The 25,755-nt window shown below is 47.6% G+C and overlaps 1 protein-coding gene across 1 annotated transcript; it reads right to left on the reverse strand.

Annotated features, from left to right (window-relative positions):
• Window positions 1–1,787: 1,787 nt before the first annotated feature.
• col1a2 (collagen, type I, alpha 2) lies at window positions 1,788–22,056 on the reverse strand. Its single transcript, XM_056582161.1, has 49 exons — window positions 21,822–22,056; window positions 18,599–18,625; window positions 18,013–18,096; window positions 17,310–17,363; window positions 16,558–16,602; window positions 16,219–16,272; window positions 16,048–16,101; window positions 15,882–15,935; window positions 15,616–15,669; window positions 14,356–14,409; window positions 13,809–13,853; window positions 13,592–13,690; window positions 13,187–13,240; window positions 12,655–12,753; window positions 12,457–12,501; window positions 12,247–12,345; window positions 11,962–12,015; window positions 11,682–11,789; window positions 11,506–11,559; window positions 11,264–11,362; window positions 10,948–11,001; window positions 10,645–10,743; window positions 10,361–10,414; window positions 10,169–10,222; window positions 9,986–10,039; window positions 9,519–9,572; window positions 9,366–9,410; window positions 9,141–9,239; window positions 8,853–8,960; window positions 8,617–8,670; window positions 8,233–8,286; window positions 7,522–7,575; window positions 7,243–7,296; window positions 7,011–7,118; window positions 6,592–6,645; window positions 6,157–6,210; window positions 5,838–5,999; window positions 5,516–5,623; window positions 5,245–5,352; window positions 5,016–5,069; window positions 4,757–4,864; window positions 4,575–4,628; window positions 4,326–4,433; window positions 3,936–3,989; window positions 3,715–3,822; window positions 3,275–3,521; window positions 2,965–3,149; window positions 2,571–2,813; window positions 1,788–2,251 (listed from the first exon to the last, which is right to left on the reverse strand). Exons 1-49 carry the CDS (start codon window positions 21,915–21,917, stop codon window positions 2,105–2,107), a joined length of 4,071 nt encoding a protein of 1,356 aa, XP_056438136.1. The 5' UTR covers window positions 21,918–22,056; the 3' UTR covers window positions 1,788–2,104.
• Window positions 22,057–25,755: the final 3,699 nt, after the last annotated feature.

The following is a 25,755-nucleotide window of genomic DNA, read 5'->3' on the forward strand; positions in this document are numbered from 1 at the left end:
TATATATAGGGTATACTATAGTTTATTATTTATTTATTATTATATACAGTTTATTTACCATAGTAAACTATAGATTTTTTTCATGTGGGCACTGGGCAGCAACCCCTCTACCCAAGCCCCCCCCCCGGAACCGTCGCATTTACATCAGAATGAAACCCAATAAACCGGCAATGTGTGTGGGTCCGGCGGGAGGGTAAATTGGGGTGCTAGCTCAAGCAACCTAATACAAACCTAAGTTAGGCTACTTTTTTAGCATGATGCTGATGCTGCTGCGGCTCTCAGCTGTGCCAGCGCGTTCACATGCTAGGGAAACCACCTGACGTCGCCGCCCGGTGCAGCAGTTTGAACTGCCCAGTTTTTAGAACGTCGCAGCCCGATCTCGTCGCAAGGAGTTGCGAGTTGCAAGTCGTTGCGAGGTGAAAAATTGGTCTGAACTGGGCTTAAAGGTGACATATTGTACCAACAGGTGTGAGTGTGATTATCCGTTACAAGCCGTTTTGAAAATCGGGCTCTTCTGACATCACAAGTGGGCGTGTCCACATATATGGTGGTACAATATGTCACTTATAAGTTGATTTGTTTCATGATGTGTTTTTCTACTATTCTGTATGTTTCTGACCTTGCCCTGAAACACCTTACTCTGTCCACTGTGGTTTTGAATTAGCTTTGTAAAGAGGAGTGTTGTCATGTCAAAGGGTGTTTCATGGCTACCACTTGAAGATAAATAAAGTATGGATGCATCACCAGAATCCAAGGCCTCGATCCAAATCACACCAAAATTTATTTGGATGCAAAAGCTGTATTATGCGAGGAAAAGCAGTGTCAGAAGAAGAGGCATATTTACATGACAACAAAGTGTGTTAGTAATCAAACATTGGCATGGACAGTTTCAACAGATATATTACTGTACATATGTCGGGTGCTTTGTGTTTAGAAAAAGGGAGCAGGAAAAAGGGTATTGAGGATCAATGAAGATGTGAATTTAATTTTACATCGAAAGACGATTATGCAAATCATCAACTAAACTGAGGGCTGTAACCAAAAAAGAAAAAAAAAGAAAAAACAGTTGTCGTTCTTCTACAACTTCTAACCATTGTGTTGTCGAAACACAAAAGCACTCTAGTCACTGAAGGATGGAGTTGTTCGAACACTGGACATGCTTTATTTCAGAACCATTCACAATTTATTTAAACATCTCACATATACAAAATAGGTACAATAAACTTTGTGGTGTTGGCTTTTCTTTCAGGGGGGGGGGGGGGGGGGGGGGGAAAGAGAGTTTTTTTGCGCTGAAATGCAGTATGTCAGTATGACCACTGAGTGTGGGACTTGAGAAGAGTAAAAAGCTTGGACAAAAAGAAAACCTTCTACACAAAAAAAATGAGAAAGGAAAGGAAATCAAATGAAACAACGGAGGGGGGGAAAAAAACAACCAGACAAGGCATTAGTTTAAGGGGGATTCCACCTGCTTAAACTGGGGGGGTGGTAGGTACCAGGGAGGACTAGCGCGATGCTCCTGGTTGGAAGGTCAATACAAAGTAATACAGATGGGCAGAGTGGTTTGCTGCGTAATAGCACCATAGATCTCATGGACCCCCGCAGTAGAGCACCCTCTGATGAAACGGCGACAGACCTCGAAGTCTCGCAACTTTTCCAACACCTTCTGTTGCAGGAAACCGGGTTTTGTCAATAGTATTTTCTTAATGTACAGGTCGTGAGGTAGTCTAAACCTTTTTTTCATGGAAATTGTGGTTTTAAACCTCCTCCTCTTTGGAAGATATACAAAGACCACAAAGTGATGCATACTTTCAGCGTTTTTATTACACTTCTTTTATTTTTTACAAAACGATGGCATGGTGTCCCACAACAAGGTGTTTTCCTGCGTTCCCATTCGTTGGCTGTATTAATTTGCATTGCACAATCGCTCCATTCAGTCCGTCCGTTCCACTCCGATAGTTGCCCAGCTTAAGCAAGTGGAGGCGCCGAGAGGAATCAGCATTCAGTATAAAAAAACAACAAAGAAAGAAGGGCAGAGATTTTCTTTTTTTCTTTCTTTCACTCTTTTTTTCTGGGAGGGGGAGGTGTTAATTTAACATGAGTCTATTTATTTGAAACAGACTGGGCCAATGTCCAAGCCAAACTCCTGATCGGCTCCACCAATGTCCAAAGGTGCAATGTCGAGGATGGGCAGGCGAGATGGCTTATTTGTTCTGTACTCGATGACTGTCTTGCTCCATTCGCCAGTGTGTGACTGTGAGTGGTGGCGGGGAAAAAAGAGAGAGAGAAACAGAACGTCAGAAGAGTGGACAACAGGAGCCAATAGACAACACATATCAGAACTATCTGAGATAACTCCCATTCTGTAACACAATCCAGTCGCACAAAGGTCTATCTCCGAGCGTACCATAACCATAACTAATCATTGGAATAGAACCAACCCAGCTTATGGTAACCTCATCAAGGAAAATAAATAACTAAAACAAGAGCCATGCCAGGACTAAACCCAGTGGCGATAGCGGCTGGTTTTGTAGGGGGCTTAAGGCTCAGGGTGGAGGGTAGGGATCACTCACAGTGCATCCGTCTTCCAGCACGTTGAAGGTGAAGCGGCTGTTGCCCTCGGCGCGGAGCTCCACGTCGTTGGAGCCCTGCAGCAGCACGGCCTTCTTCAGGTTGCCGCTCTCAGCGTCCATGTAGGCCACGCTGTTCTTGCAGTGGTAGGTGACGTTCTGGCTGGCCTGGTTGGACAGCAGGCGCATGAAGGCCAGCTGAGTGGCCATGCTCTGTGGGCTGAGGGTCTCGTCGTTGTAGGTGAACTGGAAGAGGGAGAGAGAGAGGGTGGAGGGGGGGGTGGAGTTAGTGGAGGAGTTAATTACTCGCGGAGTAATTAACATTATTATCATTGTCGTTATTATTGAACTGCACAGAATCGAGGAGGATGGGGTGTTAACCACAGGGGGGCCTCACCTCGGTGCCTCCGTTGATGGTCTCTCCGAACCAGACGTGCTTCTTGGTCTCGGTGCTTCTGAACCAGTTCTTCTGGGCGATGCTGGCGGGGTGGGCGAAGATGCAGGTCTCGCGGGTGGAGAAGTCGCAGAACACCTTGATGGCGTCGTTGGTGCATCCCTGGTTGGGGTCGATCCAGTAGAAGCCTAGCAGAGGGAGAGGGAAGGGAAGGAGCATTTTAGAGGCTTAATCCGACTCTCAATCACGGCAAACGGGAACAGGGAGCTACTGCTTAAGGTACCAGCTAAGGGCTGCCCGAGCCTGGACTCACCGGTGGTCCATTCGGGGTGTCCGAGCTTGATGTCGCGGCAGGTGCGGGCGGGGTTCTTCCTGGAGCCCTCGGGGCTGAGCAGGTTCTCGATCTGGGTGTTCAGGGACTTGATGGTGGCATCAACCTCGTAGTCCTTGGCCCTCAGGTTGGGCTGGTCAGCTCTGTACTCATCGTATCCTCCGGAGACGTCGTATCCGTCGCCGGCGGGGCCAGGGGGTCCGGGAAGACCGGGAGATCCGTTGGGACCCTGCCGTCCACGGGCATAAAACGGGTCAGAGAGGGGATTGACACAATGGCGTCTGATCGGGGTGCTGATCACCCATAAGGAAAGGAGTTAGCTAAAGCTAACTCAAGGACTAGCCTAAACTCATGCATAAGGTGAGTCTGTTTTTTTAAGGTTATGTTTTTTGAATGAAGGGTCAGGGGCTGGATGGACTCACAGCGGGTCCGAGGTATCCAGGGGGTCCACGGGCACCGGGAGCACCAATGGTTCCATGGCTACCAGATCTACCATCCTTGCCAGGGGGTCCGTGGGGTCCAGCGGGGCCCTGGGAGGAAAACATAATAAACCTTTAGGAGGGGGTGCGGAATAAAGCCACTCTGATGACCAGGTGGTTCAGATCCAGGCATGGTATTGTGGGTAATTGAGTTTTCCACTCACTCTGGGTCCAGAGGGTCCAGCAGGTCCAGCAGAGCCAGAATCACCAGATTGGCCCTGTAGGGAGTGGGAACCGCATCAGAAAACAACAACTAAACACAAACAACAACAACAGACAACCCATAGAAGTTACACTGAATATCATAATATTATAAAGACTTTTATAACGTAAGTGTTTTATTGTCCTTATAAATTGTAATTATCAGTCTGTTATATTTCAAGCTTTTTGAAAGAGCCTGTGGCCAGGTAGGCTGCAATCTCTCCTCTTGCCACAAGGGGGCCAGAGTAATCCCATACCATTTAAATAAAAGCTTTGTCACAATGTGTTTTATCTTTGTCGGGGCATTGTCGTGTTTAAAGTGTGTTGCTGCTGCTGGAGGGGGGGTCACTCACGGCGGGTCCGGACATTCCCTGGAGTCCACCATGTCCACGCAGTCCCTTCATGCCTCTCTCTCCCTTCTCTCCACCAACACCCTTCTCACCACGGGGTCCTGCGGGTCCCTGTAAACACACACACACACACAAACACAGTCAGCGAAAAATCCCTTTAATGGTTCAGGGACTCAAAAAGATAAGGAAACGGTTTTCTTATCATGGATGAATCGATTCAGGGTCACTTTCTCTTTAAAAAGGTACACTTACAGCTGCGCCTCTAGCTCCAGCCATCCCTGAGGGGCCGGTGGGGCCTCCGGGTCCCTAGAGAAACAGGACGGAGAGAGAGGAGGGTTAGATCAATGCAACAACAGGGATGATACGAAACCTTGCTGCTTTGGGGAAAACCATGGGGGAGGGAGGCGGGGGGAGTTCAGGTCAGGTGTACTCACAGACTCTCCGCGGTTTCCACCTCGGCCAGCCTGGCCGGTCTGGCCAGAGGGTCCGGGAGCTCCAGCCATGCCCATGGGTCCGTTGGATCCAGGCTCTCCACGGTCTCCCTGTGAGGGGGGTGATGGGGGGGGGGGGGGGCCGTCAGCCATCATGAGGATGATCACACGCACTCAGAGGTGTGTGCGTCTGTGTGTGTGTGTGTGTGTGTGTGTGTATCATCAATGTAGGCAAGTCAGAAAAACCTTTGTGAAGCCTTACCTTGATTCCGGCGATACCGGGACGGCCAGGGGGTCCATCGTTTCCAGTATTACCCTGTGGATCAGCACCATAGAGTTAGGGTACAGCAGGTACTGTCACCGCAAGAAACCGGACATCTTGGCTAGGGAGCAGAAGTGATTGAGGACCATCTGCTCGTAGAACCCCGGGCTACATTTACATGAGGAGTTGGCTACTGTCACACGAGACAAACGAACGCAACGATCCTCACCTCGCGGCCAGCCTCTCCCTGGGGTCCGGTCATACCGGGCATGCCGATGTTTCCAGAGGGTCCACGGGGTCCAGCAGACCCAGTGGGGCCAGCTCTACCAGGCTCTCCCTGCGGGGGGGGGGGAACGCACACACACACCGGGTCAAAGACTGGATCAAGGGGAGAGTTGTGGCGATCCCTCTGATAGGTGAGCCGACACCAGGGCTTGCTAGCCTGAAGCATTTGACAGGCGCGATGCTCAGTGCTGTTCATGTGGTCGCGTTGTACACACCAGGCCTCCAGCTCCACCGGGGACACCACGGTCTCCCCTGGGTCCGGGCAGACCAACGTATCCCTGTCCTCCAAGCTGACCAGAGGGTCCTGAGGTTCCGGGGGCACCCTGTACACACACACACACACACACACACACACACACACACACACACACACACACACACACACACACACACACACATCATAGGTCAATGGGAGGAATGAGGGCCCAATAGGCTTACAGGCACCTGACCTCATGAAAGACACCATGGAAAGAAATGTCGTTTTTTTTTTCGTAGCTCGGTAGAAACTTCTTTCCCAAACGAGACGGGACAACTTACAGCGGGACCGGAGTCTCCAGAGGGTCCCTTGTCTCCAGCCAGACCAGCGGGGCCAAGCATACCCTGCTCACCAGGGGGGCCAGCGGGGCCAGAGTCTCCACGGAGACCGCGGGGGCCGTCCTTACCGGCGGCGCCGGCGGAGCCAGGGGGGCCAACGATGCCCTTGGAGTGGTGGAAGGAGAGGTTCACATGAGATGGACGGCAGGTTTTAAATGAAGTACGATCAGTGCATAGGAAATGGGCGATATGACGCTCAAGCTTGGTGTGTGCGTGTGTAGGTGTGTGTGTGTAGGTGTGTGTGTTTGCGTGTGATGCTCACAGAGGGACCGGCAGCGCCAACTCTACCACCAACACCAGGGAAACCAGTCAGACCCTGAAGTCAGAAACACAAGCAAATCAATCAAGACTCAAGAGAGTAGTGGTACTGTTCAGTTCTAAGTCAACCTAAGCCAGCCTCAACCGATGACAAATCATTTCACAGGTTCATTCAGGGATGTGTGTCACAATTTACAAGCCCTATTACTGGTGTATGTGTGTTGCGTATGTGTGTTGCGTATGTGTGTTGCGTATGAGTGTTGCGTATGAGTGTTGCGTATGTGTGTTGCGTATGTGTGTTGTGTATGTGTGAGTCTCAGTAGAGCAGCTTCTGGGATACATTTTTGAAGTAGGATGTTGAAATGCCTATATTTGATCTTAATAATTATAATAACAGACATAAGGACCAATCTTTTTAGTATCATGTAGGGGTTCTTACACTGGGTCCGTTGTCACCACGACCACCAGGGGGTCCAGCGGGTCCAGAAGCACCCTGGAGGGAGAGGAAAGAGAGGTCAGGGGTCGCGCCAGTCATCCAAGTCTTCATACATGCCTCTATTATCCCCATTATCTCTGTTACCTCTGAAGCCAAAGCCCCTGTGCCCTCATTACCAAACCCTCTTGTACCCCTCAGGGCTCATAAACCTGTTCTGTTTGCCACCGATTCTTGTGCATTATTTACTGTTTTACCGTCAACTTTTATTCTAGATTTCTCTTTTTGAATGATTGTCTATTATGCATGATCTAGAGCACTTACCCTTTATGCTAACCCGCCCTTGCCTTACTTCATCACCTTTCCTTCAACCAGGGTCAACCGTGTGGGGGTCTGCATGTGTGTGTGGGGGGGCTGGTACTCACAGAGGGTCCGGACTGTCCGGCGGGTCCGGCAGGGCCAGCGGGTCCAAGGTCTCCCTTGCCTCCGGCGGGTCCACGCTCTCCACGGACTCCTGAGGGTCCATCAGCACCCTGCAGGGCCAGACCACAGAGGCTGCATCAGTGTGTGTTGGTGTGTGTGTGTGTGTGTGTGTGTGTGTGTGTGTGTGTGTGTGTGTGTGTGTGTGTGTGTGCATTTTTCGGCCTGCAGACTTACAGGGGGTCCAGCGAATCCAGCGGATCCGGCGGGTCCAACCTCTCCACGCTCACCCTGCAGGGAGGAAGAGGAAGGGGGGAAGAGGAAGGGGAACGGGTCAGGAACAAGGACTGGGTTCGAGCCCGACTTAATCCGGATGCATTATGTCGGCAGCCAAATGTACTTCCTTGGTTGGGATTAACATTATAATGTTGATCCTGTAAGTTCAAATCAAACCGTACCATACAATGATAATAATAATAATGTAATATAATGTAATAATAAAAAGGGGGCGCTTACAGAGGGTCCACGGACTCCTGAGGGGCCGGAAGGTCCGAAGGAACCGCTCTCACCCTGGAGGAGGGAACATCAGAGTTCAGCACACAGCAAAGGAAAGACTGGAAATATTGAAATTCAAAATAAGTACAAATCTTGTTTTGTTGTTGTTGAGGGCCAATTCAATTCAAAGAGCCCTGGAAACAAAGGCTTTGTCAAACTGGATCCTACTATATTCCTCTATATTCTTCCTATATTTATTGAATGGCTGGAAAAAATAAATAAATAAGCTAAATTATTTGTTAGCTGTGTTTGCTGTTAGCCTAGCATTAGCAAACAGTCAGGATAACATGTTGATGTGCTGTGATTGGCTAGCCAGCAGGTGGCGAGGCTGAGGTTCTCCTTTTGAGGATAATTAGTTGAACATCTCCTTCTGCTAGGGTTGGAGATCCTAGTTAACACGGGTGCTGACATGCTTTAGATCCCCTAATTGGTGTCATTTTGTTATGGACAAGTGAGGTATTGGGACGGTATAAATATATAGGGTTGAGTGTCAAGGCAAGCCTTCATTTTTGGTTTTTTTGAACATTTCAAAGCCACAATATTGTCTGAAAAGTTTCTGAAAGTCTACATTTTTGTAACATCTCATGACCGACGTGCATGTAGTGTGTTTTCTGTCATTGTTTGTGGTGATGTGTGAGTGAAAACAATATGCTGAACACGTTCAACACTAACCTTGTCTCCGTTAGCACCGTTAGGTCCTGGGGGTCCGCCGGGTCCGGGGGCACCCTACAAACACACACCCCCTTTAATACCAACACCTTCTACCCTGTGACATGCTAATCACAAGATGCTATCATATATATATTGTATTTAAGTCTTTTTTTTATTTTATTATTATTTTGCTTTTTATATAGTTTCCTCTTCACATAGTGTATAGATACCGATCGCCATTATTATTTTTTAGACAGGGTATATATATTGTTTCCAATTCATAAACTGTCCATATAAAGCGCATCATGTTTTTAACATTGTATTGGCCTGGGATATATTAATAAAGTTGTATACATCAGTGACTACATAGGGTTGCACAAGGGGGATATGTGGAATACAACTTACACGGGATCCATCTCTGCCAAGATTTCCGTCGGGACCTCTGTGGCCACCCTCTCCCTAGAGGGGGTTAGGAGAGAGGAGACGGAGAGAGGAAGGGAATCAGGGAGAGAGGTAGAGTCGGGAGAAACACAAAATGTCTCGTTAGCACCAACGCTGTTTGCAGCTGTAAGTCTCATGCAATGCGTGACACTGATGGACTTGTGATCCGGAAGGTGGAGGGTATCGGAGGGGGGGCGTACCTTCTCTCCCTTGCCACCGGGGGTACCGGCACCTCCACGCTCTCCGGGCATGCCACCGCTTCCCTGGTGTCCGGCGTTACCAGCAACTCCGACGGAGCCAGGCTCTCCCTGGAAACACACACACACACACACACACAGGTTACGGTCCCCTCGTTATCCAAGGGCGTGTGTGTTGGCTCATTCATGAATCTCTATCTGCTTTCTTTGTATTTGAGCCAGGGCCATTGACATCAATCCGATATCTACAACTTGATATGAGTAATATCGGCAACATCTTCGTGCCCTCACCTTGCCACCATCGGTACCGGGGAGACCAGCGGGTCCACGGGCTCCGATGGATCCCTGAGGTCCAGAGGTTCCGGCGACTCCGGGGGTACCGCGCTCTCCCTATTGGCCACAGGCAGATCACATGACGTCAAGTCAAAACAGACGATTGGTTGTTGATCAAAAAGGACCACGGGACATCTATTGAGAGTGAGGGTGGTCCTCGTTGGGCGAGGGGGGGGAACTCACCTTGATTCCAGCGGGTCCAGCAAGGCCCTGGTCTCCGGGGACACCCTGTTGGTAAGAGACGAGACGGTGGGCGATTAAACCTGGTTCCCTGGTCACTCGACCATACAGGTGTGTGTGTGAGTGTCAGACAGAGAGAGAGAGAGAGATACTTACTCTATCTCCATGCTTGCCAGCCTCTCCGGCAGGTCCAGCGGTTCCAGGGAGTCCCTGAGGTCATCACACAAATAACACAATTAAAACTCAAAATCAGCAACAAAAACAAATCATGTTTGCATACATCCTGGCATGATAAGTAATTGCAAATGTTGCAAAACCATATGGAAGGTTTGGTTCAACGATAGTTTGGCATCTGCAGCGTGTAGTATTTGTAGTGAGTGTACTTACTTAGTCTTTAAGTAGTGTTTAAGTTCACCTGTGATCTCCCCTAAGCAGCTAGGCTAATGTGTAGCTCACGCAACGCTAGCACTGTGTATCATATTGAAAAGGCAAAGATAAAACTGCTAGAAGTGACCGTGCTGTAACTATGCTGCCGTTTCCACGCTGGGCACAACACTATAGGATAGGCAATGTTTCCCGACACTGAAAATGCTGAGATCTGCTGAATGGGGGTGAATACAAACCTGGAAACCAGGAGCTCCAGCGGGTCCCTGCTCTCCCTTCTCACCAGCAACTCCCTGCATGACGGAGAGAGAGAGGTAATAAGTAAATGGTACCATGCACCTGTGATTCTCTAGTCCACCTGGATGCCTGTTGTTTCACATCCGGTTTCGGTTTATGTGCTGTTATGTGGTGGGAGTACTTACAACGGGTCCAAGGGCGCCAGCTGCACCATTGTTGCCTTCAGGGCCAGGGGCTCCCTAAAAAACAGAGAGAGAGTTAGGGAGAGAGAGAGCTAGAGGGGCGGGTGTCAGGAAGACATGGTGTACCCAGGTCAGTGAACGTGATGCTGCTTGCGATGCTACGTGAGTGAACCTGGGGGTTAAAGGGTCACTTACTCTCAGACCAGAGGCCCCGGCGGGTCCCTTGTCTCCGGGCTTGCCAGCCTCACCCTGAAGGACACAGAGAGCATGGTTAGGGAAACGTGTTTTGGATTTATAAATAAAGAATGGTATTAACATCAACCCTCTCACAGGTCATGCCTACATGACCAGACAGTACTGGGAGACGCCCACTACTCTTTTAAAGCCAGGGTCAAAGTTGAGAGCGGTAGAGTTGACAATGTCAACTCCTCTAGATGAAAAACAATAGCACCAATCCTGGACTTCTTTCTCCTACTCACAGAAGGACCCTTGGGGCCAAGGAAGCCGATGCTACCGGGCTGACCGCGGGGTCCAGTAGGTCCGGGGGGACCAGTGCGGCCATCTTGTCCAGCGGGGCCCTGGAGGGAAAAAGTAGGAAGTGCCGAACAGGAAGTACCTAGTTACTCATTTATTAATGTTAGTTTCCCCATCTTGAGATGTTCTTTGCATTGATTCATTGCGCAGAGAAGAGGTTGACGAGAGGTGTAGTTTGTGATAACAGGAGGAGAGGAGGGTCAGTTTATTGATTGTTTTAAGACATGAGAGGTAGGTACAATACTCACAGATGCTCCCTCTTTGCCTGGGGGTCCAGAGCTTCCAGGGCTACCTGGCAGACCCTGTAGACAGGAAAACAATGATCAGCTGAGTAGGAAATCAATCAACCAATCAACCAATCAATCAACCAATCAATTAATATCAGAATATCTTGCTGCTATGAGCAGGGACATGGTAGGCCTACTAAAGAGATACTATTTCGATATCTCAAACAAGGTCATATCTATGAACTGAGGGATTCCAACCTCAGTCGACACACATTACATTGTATTCTTGATAATATGCACATACATATCTATATAATTACTGATCTAGGGAACGTACTCTGGCTCCGGTCAGACCGGTCTCTCCAGCGCGGCCAGCATCACCAGGGGCTCCACGCGCTCCACCTGCACCGGTAGCACCACGGGCACCGGGCATGCCCTAGGACACACACACACACACACATTAAACTTCAAGGTAGGTAAACGGTATGTTTTGTATGGATGTGTGTGTGTAACAAGGGTCACAATATGAGGTGCTGGTGCTGGATCGGGGTCTGGTTTGTGTCGTTGTGGCTAACTTACAATGGGGCCAGATCTTCCCTCTGATCCGGGGATTCCACGGCTGCCGCCTGCACCCTAGGGAGTCACACACAGACAGAGAGAGAGCTTGAGAAAAAAAAAAACACAATCCCACCCCTAACACGGAGCTGTGTGTACGTGAGGCGAGTGGGATTCTCTGCATCACAGCGGGAACTCACTCTGGCTCCACGGGGTCCTGCGGGGCCGGTGGCTCCGGCCTCACCGCTGGGTCCTCTCTTTCCCTCCTCTCCGTTGGGTCCGGGGGTACCCTGGGGTCCGTGGTGACCCTGAGAGAGAGAGAGAGAGAGAGAGAGAGAGAGAGAGAGAGAGAGAGAGGTAGGGTCACAACAGGCTCCGTGTGCACAGTGCTCAGCAGAGTCATCCTCTGTGACCTGCGTGCATTCTGACCATGAGAAAGAGGGAATAAGGATGAAATGACTCGGCGGGGTCATCACTTACAGGCTCTCCCTTGGGGCCAGAGTCTCCCTTGACGCCTGAGGTACCGGGATCACCCTAGAAGAGGTAGCGGGGAACAGAGGTCACTGACGGGTACAAGTCACATCATTATTTATTGCGTCGTTGTTTCTTTGTTTGCATGTTTCAATTGAGTATGTGTGTGTGTGTGTGTGTGTGTCATGTGCATGTGTGTGCGTCATGCGCCGAGGTCAAGACATGTGTTTGTGTGAATTGTTTGCATTCACGTGTTTGTTTGTGTGTTGTTGTTTTCTTAATGCGTGGACTCACAGAAAGACCTCTGGCTCCAGCAGCGCCCTGAGGTCCCTGGGGGCCGGGGCCACCACGGGCTCCGAGGAAGCCAGGGGCTCCAGAAACACCAGCGGCACCCTGGAGGTCACAGGGGTCAGGGAGAGGTCAGACCGAGGTCAGAGGTCAACACCAACACACATCCGGCATTGGAACCACACATCCTAATATCTTGGGGGCGTCTATACTTACGGAAGCTCCCTTGGCTCCGTTCAGGCCGTTGTTACCAGGGTTGCCCTATGGGGAGAGCAAATGAAAACAGAACATATTGTCACCAAAAAATATTGAACATTTACTGTCCAAAGAATGGCTTCCAAAGTAACAGGATTACTCATACAACAATAGCATTTTTTGGGAACAAATAGCGACAAGTTTGAATGTTGTACTCACAGGGGGTCCGACGGGTCCACCAGCACCATTGGTACCGGCCTCACCTCTCGATCCCTGAGGTCCGGAGGGTCCGGATGATCCAGCGGGTCCAACCTCTCCCTGAACACAGACCGAGGACAGGCCAGAGGTTAGCCATCAGAGCCTACCGGGCTGGATGATGTCAACTTGCATTGATACAACCGACTCAATGTTGTGTGATGGTATATGCTTGGGGGTGAGGTTGTCACACTGTGTGAACATCAAACCACTGATCATAGCTTTAGGCTTTGGGGAATAACTTTCAACCTTTACTAAGGTGGTATTTGTTTTCATGTGTGTATTGTATGATGTGCTTTGACACATTGATGTGTTATGTGTGGTACTGCCACTCATAACACGACAGCACATGTACATCATGTACATGTATATCACAGTGTGTCTATATGTATGCCAGTTCCCCTGGGGATATGACGCGACGGACCCTCCTTCAGATCTATGACTAGTGTTGTCCCAGGAACAGGAAGTGCTGAACAGGAAATGGCTCGCCACCTACCTTGGGGCCAGGGGAGCCGGGGAAACCGGGAGCACCAGACGCACCGAGAGGTCCCTGGAGGAGGAGATGGAAGACATGTTTTACAAAACCATACACGCTGACGTCATCGCTCTACTGTTGGAAGCCACATGAGGGTCATGGGGCCAGCCTGTGTCTGGCACGGGTAGGTGCCAATATAGGTGTGAGGGGTGAGGAAGTGGGGTTAGGGTGGTGGTTGCAACCATGTTGCAACATGGCGTAAAAGGGATGCATGTAGCAATTGACTTGAGAAAATGCTTTAAAATCCATAAGACTGAGTTCAGGTGTGAGGGGTGAGGCATTAGGTGTGAGGGGTGAGGAGTAAAGGGTGAGAGGTGGAGGGGGGTGAAGGAGTGAACGGGTGAAGGGACCAGGGCAGCTACTCACAGCGGGACCGGCGGGCCCAACATTGCCGTCAGCACCACGAGCACCAGCGGGTCCAGCAGGTCCAGCACGGCCTCTCTCTCCAATCGTACCACGAGCTCCCTGCAGGGGGAGGCCAGGTAGAAGACCGCTACATTACAACACCATACAGGTACTGGAAACCGTCCAATGTGCAGAAAACTTCAATACACCGTAGGAAGCGCTTCTATGGAGCACTTACAGCCATTCCTGGGCTTCCGGAAGATCCATGGGCACCACTCTCTCCCTAGGATAGGAGGAGAGAGAGAACATGTTATGGTATGGCCCCATCCTGGGTTGCAACATGGTGGTTGCAACCATGTTGTAACATGGCGTAAAAGGGATGCATGTAGCAATTGACTTGAGAAAATGCTTAAAATCCATAAGACTGTGATGTGTGTGTGTGTGTGTGGTTGTGTGTGTCTTTGCGTGTAGTTGTGCTGGAGCCTGAGTGCATGCCCGTTTCCTTGGTAATTTTAGTATTTTGAAAGGGAACTTCCTTTAAAACAAGCCAAAGATCTGCTGCAATGACACATTGAGATAGTTGAAGATAGACATCTGTAGTAGGTAGCAAACAATATCAATGATGGCCATGGGCTACTACTGGCCTCATTCTTAAGGATGGCTGGATGGATGCTGAGTGCTGACAGCAGACCCAAGGCCCAGCAGGTTTTCTACCTGTGTGTCTCGAAACGCACTGGTAGAAAACCGATGTTGAGCGGTTAGGGTTGTGTTGTCGCTAAACTCACCTTGATTCCGGATGCACCGGACTCTCCCTTGCGACCATCAATACCAGTGTAACCCTGAAAGAGACAGAAGGGACATTACTACCATGTTAGACTAGTGTAACCCTGGAACACACAGAAGGGACATTACTACCATGTTAGACTAGTGTAACCCTGGAACACACAGAAGGGACATTACTACCATGTTGGACTAGTGTAACCCTGGAACACACAGAAGGGACATTACTACCATGCTTGAATTTCAAGCAGATTCAGAGTTGTATGCGTAAACCAGATGTCCCTGGATGCTTGTGAATGAGTGCCTATTGTCCTTTTTTGTATTATATCATTCTAATATGTCATGCTTCTTCCTTGGCTAGGTCACTCCTGAGAAGGAGTGACTCAATGATTCTAATCTGGTAGAATAAAGCCAAAATAAAAAAAATATTAGAAAGCTTCCGGATCTAATGAGTGTTCCATCAACTCCTTCAATCGGCTGGGAACGCTGCTGTAATGATCGAGGGAAGGTGCTGCCACTATCTCTCTATCCACTGCCACCAGGGCAGTTGAGGCTTGAGACAGTCCAAAGACTCAACAACAAGCCGTTGCAGGATGAGCCATAGAAGGGCCTCATAATGAGATCATAAGGTATTCCATTTGGTATTCCTAAGCGGGTGTAGGAAACCTAAAGAAAGGAGTGGATAGGAGCGGCAGCATCATCCACTTGGAAGAGCCAAGGCTTTGCAATGGACTTCCGCATTAAGCTTAAACTCTTCTTCTCTTTGAGAGCAAAGCACAGGAGAAGTCCAGGGGCATTGCTAGAATGATTCTTCGACTTTAAAGGTGTTTTTGGTTTCTAAAAGCAAATTCCGCAATTCTGAAATTGTTTTGTTTGAAAATGAGTTACTTTCACTTTAAAATGTAGAATATATGGTGGAAATATATTGAGGTTGTTACTGGCCCCAAATAAGCATGTGGTCATGCAGAGTGGATTCTACCAATGTAAACACAACTAGCCGTCCCCAGGAAACAGGAAATAGATCCCAGAGTGGATAACCCACGAGGCCATCTCACTACAAATGTTTGTCTCAGTGTTATTCATGTTAGCCTCCAGCAGGTGGAGCCCTGGTTGTGCAGGTGTGCAGGACTGTACACGCATATTCTGAGGATACGGGTTGAATCCACGCAATGCAAAAGGAGGTCAACAACAGCAACAAAGACAAACAAACAAACAAACAAACAAACAAACAAACAAACAAACAAACAACAACAACAACAACTCACTCTGTGTCCCTTCATGCCGGGGAGTCCAGGGGTTCCGGGGAATCCACGTGCACCCTGCAGGTACACAACAATGCAGATGTTTACAGATGTTCACCAAGGTATCCACCGTAGAATGACCAGATGTTTGGAGAGGGGGAGTGCTGTGTGGGAATACGCTTGGTGTGGCTACATAAGTACAGTATGCGTTAGAAGTATGGTTGGGGTTAACCCTAAGTGACGGGGTCAAGGATCATTTTAGGGGACATTTGGGGGGAAGATTGGCTCACCTGGGGTCCAGCGGTCCCTCTGTCTCCGGGCTTGCCAGGTCTGCCGTTGTTACCCTGCGTACCAACATGGTCAAAGATCAAACAGCCGCCTCCTTCCTCTTTCATAGATACACACTTTTAAAGATGTTTTTTTTTTGGGATGTAGACCCAGAAAGCGTTCACTTACGTCATCTCCACCTTTGCCAGATGGTCCAGGGGGTCCACGGGAACCAACGGGGCCCTAGAGGGGACACGCCCACCACCCGGTTACTTTCAGCTACAAGGGTCATCTATTAGGAGTTATTGTGGGTGTGATGACGGTGCTGATGGGGAAGGCGTTGATGGGAGATGTACTTACGGTCTGTCCGGGCTCTCCGGGCTCACCAGCGTGTCCGGTGTGTCCCTGGGAGCCCTGAGGTAGGAGACAACACACAAGCAGACGATGAGCGATGATGAACAAGACAAAATGGCCTCCGCATGGTAATCATGCAGCACTTTTATGGCGCTTTTTTTTCTCCTTTTTTACAATTATTTGAATGTGTGTGTGTGTGTGTGTGTGTGTGTGTGTGTGTGTGTGTGTGTGTGTGTGTGTGTGTGTGTGTGTGTGTGTGTGTGTGTGTGTGTGTGTGTGTGTGTGTGTGTGTGTGTGTGTGTGTGTGTGTGTGTGTGTGTGAGTGGGTGGTGAGGGGGTACTTACAGGGGGGCCGGGAGGTCCAGGTGGGCCTTTCATTCCCATCATTCCCTGGAGATAGAGGAAAGAAATCAAAGGTCAAACAACAGCAATGTCCAACACCAGTGGCTGTGCATGTTGTGGGCTGTGAGTAAGATATGCCGCTGAGGACAGAATGCTATACAACAGAAAGCGTTGTGTGTTATAAAACCACACTTACAGTAGTCCAGAAATGTGTGGAAGTATTTCTTTGAGGATGAGTCCATTGACTGGACAGAAGCTAAGGTGAGAATGCATGCCATAAAGTGGAATAAATCCCAGAACTCCATGGGAATAATCCATTGATCGGGAATGACAGTGAACACTGTAGCGGAAACCTATTTGACAGGTGTGCTCTGACATGGAAAGGTCTTCAGACTTCGATGGGTTCTTATTGGTAGTTCTGTGTGGTGATGTGTATGTGTGAATACATAGTGTTATTGTTGGAGAGTTACCACAAAACTGCAGGTGTGTGTGTCTCAGAGCTTGTGCATGTGTGTGTGTGTATGTGTGAGTGTGTGTGTGTGTGTGTGTGTGTGTATGTGTGAGTGTGTGTGTGTGTGTGTGTGTGTGTGTGTGTGTGTGTGTGTGTGTGTGTGTGTGTGTGTGTGTGTGTGTGTGTGTGTGTGTGTGTGTGTGTGTGTGTCTGAGTTTGTATGTGTGTGTGTGTGTGTGTGTGTGTGTGTGTGTGTGTGTGTGTGTGTGTGTGTGTGTGTGTGTGTGTGTGTGTGTGTGTTCACCATGGGGCCGATAATTTCACTGCCTTTGTTGTGATCGAACTGGGCAGCAAAGTTCTGTTGGAGTGAAAAATAAAAACCAGAATAAGAGACAAAATATAGACCAAAAAATATAAAAATTCATACAATACAATATACTTATTTTCTAATTCATTGTAGGTTATGTATGGGTTGCAAGTTTCAGTTGACACTAATGTTCATGTCGTCTTTTGGAATGTGACAGCAGGCCTACATATGATTTGTACCATGAGGCCTTGAGTTGAAAGAGCTTCCAGAAAATGCTCAAGTGTTTAAGGCCTTCATTTAGCCAGTGAGGCCAGCCCAAGAGGTCAAAGGTAACTCAGGTTATGCACATCAATCCATTCCAATAGTTTTCCTGGCCCCAATTTATAATTGTCTGTTCCATTGCTATAATTGTGCCAGAATTTGGGTCAGGTGAGTTTAAGGGCTTGATCGTTTATCAAACAGATGAACAGCAAATCAGCATCTTCCTGTAGCTTCTATACCTTACGGTTACAATAGGATATACCTGCCGGTTAACCTTATTTACTGAGAGGCCTTCATCAACATTCAGTTCCCCCACCTAGGAACACTTTAAAACCAACATCCATCTTCAGTTCCCCCACCCAGTCACACTTTAGAACCAACATCCACCTTCAGTCCCCCGCCCAGCAGTTGACCAAGTCAGCCCCTATAGGATACTTACTCCGCCGAGGCCAGGGGGTCCTGGGGGCCCAGCAGGGCCGGGGTTGCCAGGTCTGCCGTCCCTCCCGTCAGGGCCCTGGGGTCCCTGTGGAGGAAGGCCTTGGGTTAGTCTCCGTTGATTACCACTGATTGACACACAGCCACCGTGTCTGCTGGGACGCTGCCAGAGTCCCAGCTCTGTTCGGCTGTGGAGCTCGGTTTGGTCTCAACTTGAATAAAAGCGTCATGTCCTTTTACTAAATTGTTTTATTATTGTTAATACAGTTTAGAAAAGATAAATATTTTTTTAATCTGGATATGTGAGCCAAAGTCAGAAAAAAATAATATACAACAAATATTTGTAGTTCAGGTTATTTTCAGTCGTCGTGCAGCAGAGATTGATCCATTATTGTTTGTATCAAATGTTACATCACGGCGGACGGCTTTAGGCTGTGCCTGATGTAAACAAAGGGGTGTGGCCTATCCAAGTTGAAAGTTCAATCGGCGTCATCATATATCAACCCGATAAACTCCATGAAAGTTTCTATCCAGCAAACATGGCATTGTCATGCATCTTGTCATAATTAATGAGTTTGATATTGGCTTACCCTTTCACCTCTTGGTCCTTTCGGGCCCTGAGGAATATAAGTAAAGAATTGATGAGTCAGAGGCAGACATTATTTAAACAGTGAGGCAAGTTCACGTAAAAAAATGAAGGTAGACTTAAACTTAACATATCTAAAATCTAAAACCTAAAAGAAAAGCCTACAATCGCTAGGGGATGAATACGTGCATGTGGACAAACTGTGCATGTGAACTGCACAGCCAAAGCACCATTCAGGTGGGAACATATTTCAGTCCACTTCATTGAACCTGGCCTTTGGCTAGAGCTGATGCCTACAATGTCTGCCCTGAGCTATGCTTCGCCTTATCACATACACCACACTCAAAGGGCTAAATGACACATCCAACCAGGGTTTGATTGAGTAGAAATAGAAGATAAATAAATAGTGTTATTTATTTCTTTGTGTCATTTAACTGTGCTGGCTGTATCATGCACTGTTCAGCATTGCTGTTAATCTATCTCATTGCACATCAACCCATTAACATGCAGGGGATTTATGATGCTGTACATGTTCATGCAGATGCACAGCCTCATAAAGCTGCTCCCAGATCACTGTGCACACTGTAGACATAATAAGTAATATGATAACTCATAAATAATAAACGGGCAGTGTTTAGTACAGAGCTGCAGAGAGGGAAACAAGAACTGGATCTGGCATGTGATTCATTCAACAACGACTTTGTATGAATCCAAAAGGGTGAAAAATAGTTATTATAAAATAACCTTTTCAAAGCTCCATTGAGACACCAGAAGTGTCTCTCATTATATTGTATCCACATGGTGATCTGAGACAACCTCCATGTTGTCATGACATAAAATGACCTTTTGCTTGTCACACTGAACAAAAATGTCATGATCTTGACCCCTGTTCATTGATGACTAAATATCAGCGTTAAAGAGAGAGAGCACGGCTTCAAGGGAATGTATTTAAATAATTAAAAGATAATGATATCCAAGCTGGAGAGTCTATTTGGAGGGACTGTTCTGGGGCCTGCGGGGTACCACGATGGTCCCACCCAGACACAACCCAGAGGGGAACCCATCTGACCTGAGGCCAGCTGAGAGGGGCCACCCCGGCCGGCCCCTCTCAGCTGCCCTGAGAAAGGGCTCTTTGTGCCAGGCCCCATGGGTACCTCAGTGTGGACGCCGGTTTTAGCTTTCACTGACACTGGCCGTAGACCAATGGGACCCCTTGTACCTATTCACGGGCAGGAAGGAGGAAAGACCCGGAGGTATTTTCTCCGCAATCGGTGAGATTGCTCGAGACGCCCAGACGTCTGGGAGTGCACGGGAGATATTTTTCTACAAGAGGAAAGCTAGTGGGGACTGGAGGATGCGACCACACAGCGTGTCAAGGTAAAGCTATATTTGATCTATGCATAAATGAGTTTTGGTAGAATCATGCAGTTGTACTGACCGAGCCTGGAGCGCGGAGGGAGGACAAGTGGAGCAGGAGGTTGGGGGAGAAGAGGAAATACTGCGTTAGCACATACATCATCTTAGCAACAAAGACAACAACAAAAACAGCACAACCTAGTTAAACAAACAACACGTCTCAAGCTAGGATAAGGGTTCACAGTGTTAGGGTCTTCGTCCATTTGGGCTGAGCAGAAGCTTGTTTGATTGACTGATTGACATTGTATGCTAATCCATCATTTGAAATTGGCATTGACAGCATGTAATCCTTGTATGTCACTATGGGGGTAAGTAGGTCAATTGGGTTAAACAGGGAAGGTTGAAGGCTGATGTTTCTACTAGTCTAAATCGATGACATATAAAGGTATCCTAAAAGGCAGAACTAGTGTGTCAGGGAGATGGACGGGTGTTATCCAAGTCCTTTACCTTGATGCCTTATCATCGTGAAGACCGTTTAAAGAATAGGGCCTAACTGTTGACAGGTTGTATTTTTAAAGCCAATTATTCTTCTGGGCTTGTTAGCTATCATTCGTACAAGCTCAATCCTTGGTCTATGATTTATAGTATATTAAAGGTTTAGATATTAGTTATGTTTTAACCAAATCCTTGGCCATGCCCTAATTCCACATATGTTATTTTAAAGACTCTCACATTCTACCAAATCAAAAAAGGTGCATCTGGGTTAACACAGGTATTCATGCCCCTGGGATACATAATAAAACGAAACAAACCACTATAGTTTGCTGTACTGTAATGGTGAGGACTGGATTCATTGCATCTTTTTGAATAGATTCGCGACTTGACATTATTGACTGCGTTCAAATGTTTGATATAAGTCCAAATCATGAGTCGGTTGAAAGTTGGAGGGTTTACCTAAGTTGACTTTAGGATGGAAAGTTTCAAATAAGTAACAATAATGAAGGCCATATAGCACAGTTTTCACATTGTTATTGTTGGCTAAGGGCATCAACCATGATGGAGTATCCAGAAATTACATTCGGTCGTTTCTGGATGGCTGGCTGAGCAGGACAAATATTTAATGCCAATTACGCACCACAGGGGGGCGCACTTGAGGCTTCAAACTGTTGCGCCATGAGATCTTACTTTTTGACAACTTTATAATTACACTAAATGTCTTTTTTGAATGAGCCTAAATCTACTCTAATCTTGAATACTTGTTGTTAATTAGAATGTATTAATCAGATGACTTTAACATCGGCAATTAAATAGACAATTCAAAATGTAAGACTATATTCAATATTATTAAAATAAACAAATAGCTTTTTAAATGTTAAACAGAAAATATGCATTGCCTATATTGCTGTATATAAGTTATCTGTTCGGATGGGGTCATTTTAAATAAGGCCAAATAAATGGTCCCAATATCGGCCACTAGAGGGAGACAGAGGTAATGGCTCAATGAATGCCTCATTCCCTGGCCACCGTGATGGAACAATTTGTACAACGCCCCAAACGTTTCATCCTACTTTTAAACATAAAAAGCCATTATAAGTATACAATGGCATGCAAATGACCAACCAGCACCTATGAATAGATACTAAACCAGGTTGTTCAAAGTAACTTTCAACTTTTTTTCATCTTTCTGATATTAATCAATTTGGACTTATTGTATCCTTGGAAAACGGATAATCCTCCGAATTGGGCTCTTTCCGTTATTCGGTGAGGCTTCGAACGGTCCTGAGCTTGAAGTACGCTTCCAAACAAAAGCCAAACGCAAAACGCTGCAGTGAGATCCTCAAAAAAAACGGGACCAGGAAAATATCCATCACATGAAAAAGCAGACATTGAAACTTACTTTGACATGTTGCTAGGTATGAGGTTACTGCAAGCAGCAACAGAATCCGGGTATCCACAAAGCTGAGCATGTCTAAAATGACATGCAGACTCCTTGTGCTGCTTTGCCCCTGTTTTTAAACCACCCTTCACAAAGGCATACAGTTTATGGCGACCAGAGTAACTCCAAACTGAGCAGAAACCTGCTGCCGTGATGCTAGAATAATAATGTTGTACCAGCCCTATTTATATGGCAGGAGGTTCCCTCGTCTGCGTGTCAAAAGTCAGCCCCCTGGCCAATAGGAGGCGAGCAACTCCATCGAACTCTCCCATCCCTCGCCCAGCCAATAGTCGATCCTGTGGTCCTCCTCCGTCTCCCAGCCCTCGCTCCACCAGAAACCTTTTGGCCGAGCTGAAGTTGGAGATGATGACGAGTACAACGGTTTAATTAGATCCATTCTTTTTGAGGACGTGGACAGCGTCGAGGTTTAAAAAGAAGATGAAGGCCTTAGCTTTGCCCTCAGACCGAAGCCGAGCTGCATCGGTACAGTTTCGTAGCGAGGCGCGCTGCTCGGGTCTGTGCGTAAAGACGCAGTCTATATCGGAGCCCAAAGTGCGCTTTGGGCAGCGAGGTATCCCAGAGTCTCGTTGATTTGAACGGATGATTTTAATTCTAACAATAGGTGACTGGATACTGCGCTGACTTTTTGTTGTATCATTGGAAAAGTTTGTATGAGTTTTTTTTTATTTTTTTTAATGTTGGGTAACTTTCCACGCAAGGGATTTTAGAAAGTTCCTAAGGACATTTGCAGAATTCTCCAGCCTTCTGTCAATTCTGATAATTTCAACTTCGTGATGATTCATCTTCAGGCCAGCAAATATAACAAATAAAGCTATCCCTCAGTTCTTCATGCCATCTACGTCAAAGCATTTATTCGTATGTGTTCACATTGCAACTAGTATTGAAGGCACAAGCTACACCACATAGTTATTTGGACAGACTATAGACAGGTGTGAGGGAAAGCACTTATTTCAACAACCCACCACCAGTTGGAGCACACTCCTAGCCTCCCCCTCCCCTCTCTATCTCTCTTGCTTTCCCTCTCTGGCTCTCTCTGTCTCTCTAATTCACTCTCTCCGCTTCTAACCTGGCCACATGACAGGACATGATGATGCCTGCTCCTCAAGGCTATGCTCAGTAGGGGCCCTTAGACCCAGATCTCTCTGACAACTCAACTCACACCCGTGCACCCTCCAGCATGTTCACGGCAAGCCTAGGAGCCTACTGACCCGACTCAGGCTCAGCCATGGACCATTCGGAATAGTTTAATAAGGTCAATGATCACGTGCACTTATGTTGAGTGCAGATGTAGCTCTCTCTCCTTACGTTTGGACTTTCAGTAGGTCAGTGGGCTTTAAGGGAGCTGGTCAACGGACATGGCCTCCCTCATTGAATGCTGCAGATAATGATTGCGGACTTATTTCACTCAGTATGAGTCAGCAACTGAGTGTCACCTTCTGCATCCCTCATATGCACTCCAAACGTTGTGACCTAATGTGCCCTTGCCCCTCCCCCCCCCCCAACACACACACACACACACTACCTACAAATGATGGCCCTCATTTTGTTCTACTTTTCCATTCATCAGCGGCAGTCAGACTTCCATTCTATTCTGTTCTATTCAGCATTTGGATAGATGCTATTGTAAGCCCTTTGTATAAACAATGACTTAACAATGAAGTTAAAGACGTGTTCAACGGGATGAAACTTGAAGTTAACATTTTCTATATGATTCCAAGTACCTCTCGCTCTATCTCTCCCCTCTCTCTCCTATCTCTATCCATCTCTCTCTCTTTCTCGCTCCCTCATTCTCTCTCTCTCAGTCAGTGTGGTGGGAGATCCAGACAGCTACAACTCTCAGCAACCCTTCAGAAGTAAAACCAAGGGAAAGAGAGAGAGCGAGAGAGAGAGAGAGAGAGAGAGAGAGAGAGAGAGAGAGAGAGAGAGAGAGAGAGAGAGAGAGAGAGAGAGAGAGAGAGAGAGAGAGAGGAAAAGGAGGAAGTAGAGGGGAAGAGCGAGAGGGGTGGGAGGAGCTGGACGGTCTCTGTCTCAGAGGTGGACGAGGTCCCTCTCCCTGCAACGTTACACGCTCATGTTTGCTAAGTACTGACGCCTCCAAGGGAGGAAGAGGGAGACGAGAGATAGGGGTGTGTGATTTCCAAGATGGCCGCAGGGCCCCGTGTTACCACTCGCTCCTCGGTTTCTTGATCAATTCTGCCTACAGTCATTTTATCCACATGAAAAGCTTTATGTTTAAAAAAACAAAACCAAAGTTTTATCTACATCAGTACACAGACACAGACACAGACACAGACACACACACACACACACACACACACACACACACACACACACACACACACACACACAGCGAATCAGCACTGAAATATGTCTAACTAAAAGCACAGACACCAATGTTACTGCATTGTCAATACATTTCCAATGCGAGAGAGAGAGGGAACAGATCTTCTTAGGCTTCGGCCATTTTGAACGCAGCTACTCTATTGTAGAATCTCTTCTCCCTTGTTGCCTCTGTCTCCCAAAGCTGCCAGCAGGGCCTGTGCACTGATTCCTCCAGATGTGCTGCGTTCCGATTGGCCGTCTGCTGGCTGTCTGTGAGTTCAGTTCAGGCTCAGCGTCTCATATTTCTCTCTCTATACGGAGGCAGGCGCTAGGCATTATGGGTACTAGTTGTGGAGCCTCCCATGTCAGAGGTTTGCTCACCTGCCAAGCTGGAGCAGACGTCCAGAACTCTGGGGTGAAAAACGGATTAACTGATTAACAAATAGTATAATCACACCCATTTTGTGTCTTGTGTAGTCCCAGTTATTTATCTTTCTTTCTAGGCTCAGACTCTCAAATCCAAAAAACCTCCACAGCGTCCATAAAACAACTTAAAAAGCCTCAAAGATTACAGTACAGTTCTCCCTTGCTGGAGCTCCCCATGTGGAGACTTGCAGAGTGAACCTTTGAACTACTCCACCACTGGGGGGGGGGGGGGTGGGGGGGGGCGACATCCAGACACCCCAGGTATCTCACCAGATGGAGTTCAGTGGTTAAAAGGTGTGATTGTGCGTGTGTGGTTAGTGCAGGGGCAGTTTAATAGAAGGTAAGGGTTCAGTGGTTAAAAGGTGTGTGTGTGTATGTGTGTATGCATGTGTGTGTGTGTGTGTGTGTGTTTAGTGCAGGGGCAGTTTAATAGAAGGTAATGTGGCTGGGGGGGGGGGGGATAGACGGACAGACCACACACTCTGTAAAGGGACAGGAAAGAGAGAGAGAGAGAGAGACACGGTGATTAAGGAGGAGGGGCGCACACACTCCTGTAATCATTTTGACCGACAGCAGAGAAAAGAGAGAGAGCAGACAGGGTGAAGGGAGGTAGAGAGAGAGAGAGAGAGAGAGAGAGAGAGAGAGAGAGAGAGAGAGAGAGAGAGAGAGATAGAGAGAGAGCGAGAGCGCAGACAGGATGAATAGAGGGTAAAGGGAGATAGAGAGAGGGAGACATGAAATATTGGCGCCACACCTCCATAAAATAAATGCTGCACATCTTCGATGGACACACAGGCACACACGGAAATACACACACACACACACGCACAGGTGCACATAAGGAAATGCACACATTCATCCGCACCTCACCCTTCTTGCAACTTTTGGTCATTTACTTTATTAATATGTTGACTTCATGACGTTAATCTATTCTAGAACAAAGGATTGGACATTAAACTGTTGATATATTTGCATCTTCTTTTGAGAGATGAGAAGTACAGTGTATAGCTTTGGTGTTGTGAGATTATCACAAAGACAGCAACCAGCCAATCCCTGGTCTACACTGTCCGACCACCAGGTTACCACGGTAACCAACCAAC

Source organism: Gadus chalcogrammus, chromosome 22 (assembly GCF_026213295.1).
Source record: "Gadus chalcogrammus isolate NIFS_2021 chromosome 22, NIFS_Gcha_1.0, whole genome shotgun sequence".
In the NCBI taxonomy this organism is placed as follows: Eukaryota; Metazoa; Chordata; class Actinopteri; order Gadiformes; family Gadidae; genus Gadus; species Gadus chalcogrammus.

What these genes read in the sequence shown, in the direction of transcription:
- col1a2 (XM_056582161.1), bottom strand. Translation starts at nt 21,917, where the DNA reads ATGCTCAGCTTTGTGGATACCCGGATTCTGTTGCTGCTTGCAGTAACC. An exon ending in CTGGACCCGCTGGAATCAAG is followed by an intron (nt 9,240 to 9,365) that starts GTGAGTTCCCCC and finishes TGTGGCCAATAG; the next exon opens with GGAGAGCGCGGTACCCCCGG. An exon ending in CCGGTGGAGCTGGAGGCCTG is followed by an intron (nt 5,353 to 5,515) that starts GTGTGTACAACG and finishes CCCCCCCCGCAG; the next exon opens with GGAGAGCCTGGTAGAGCTGG.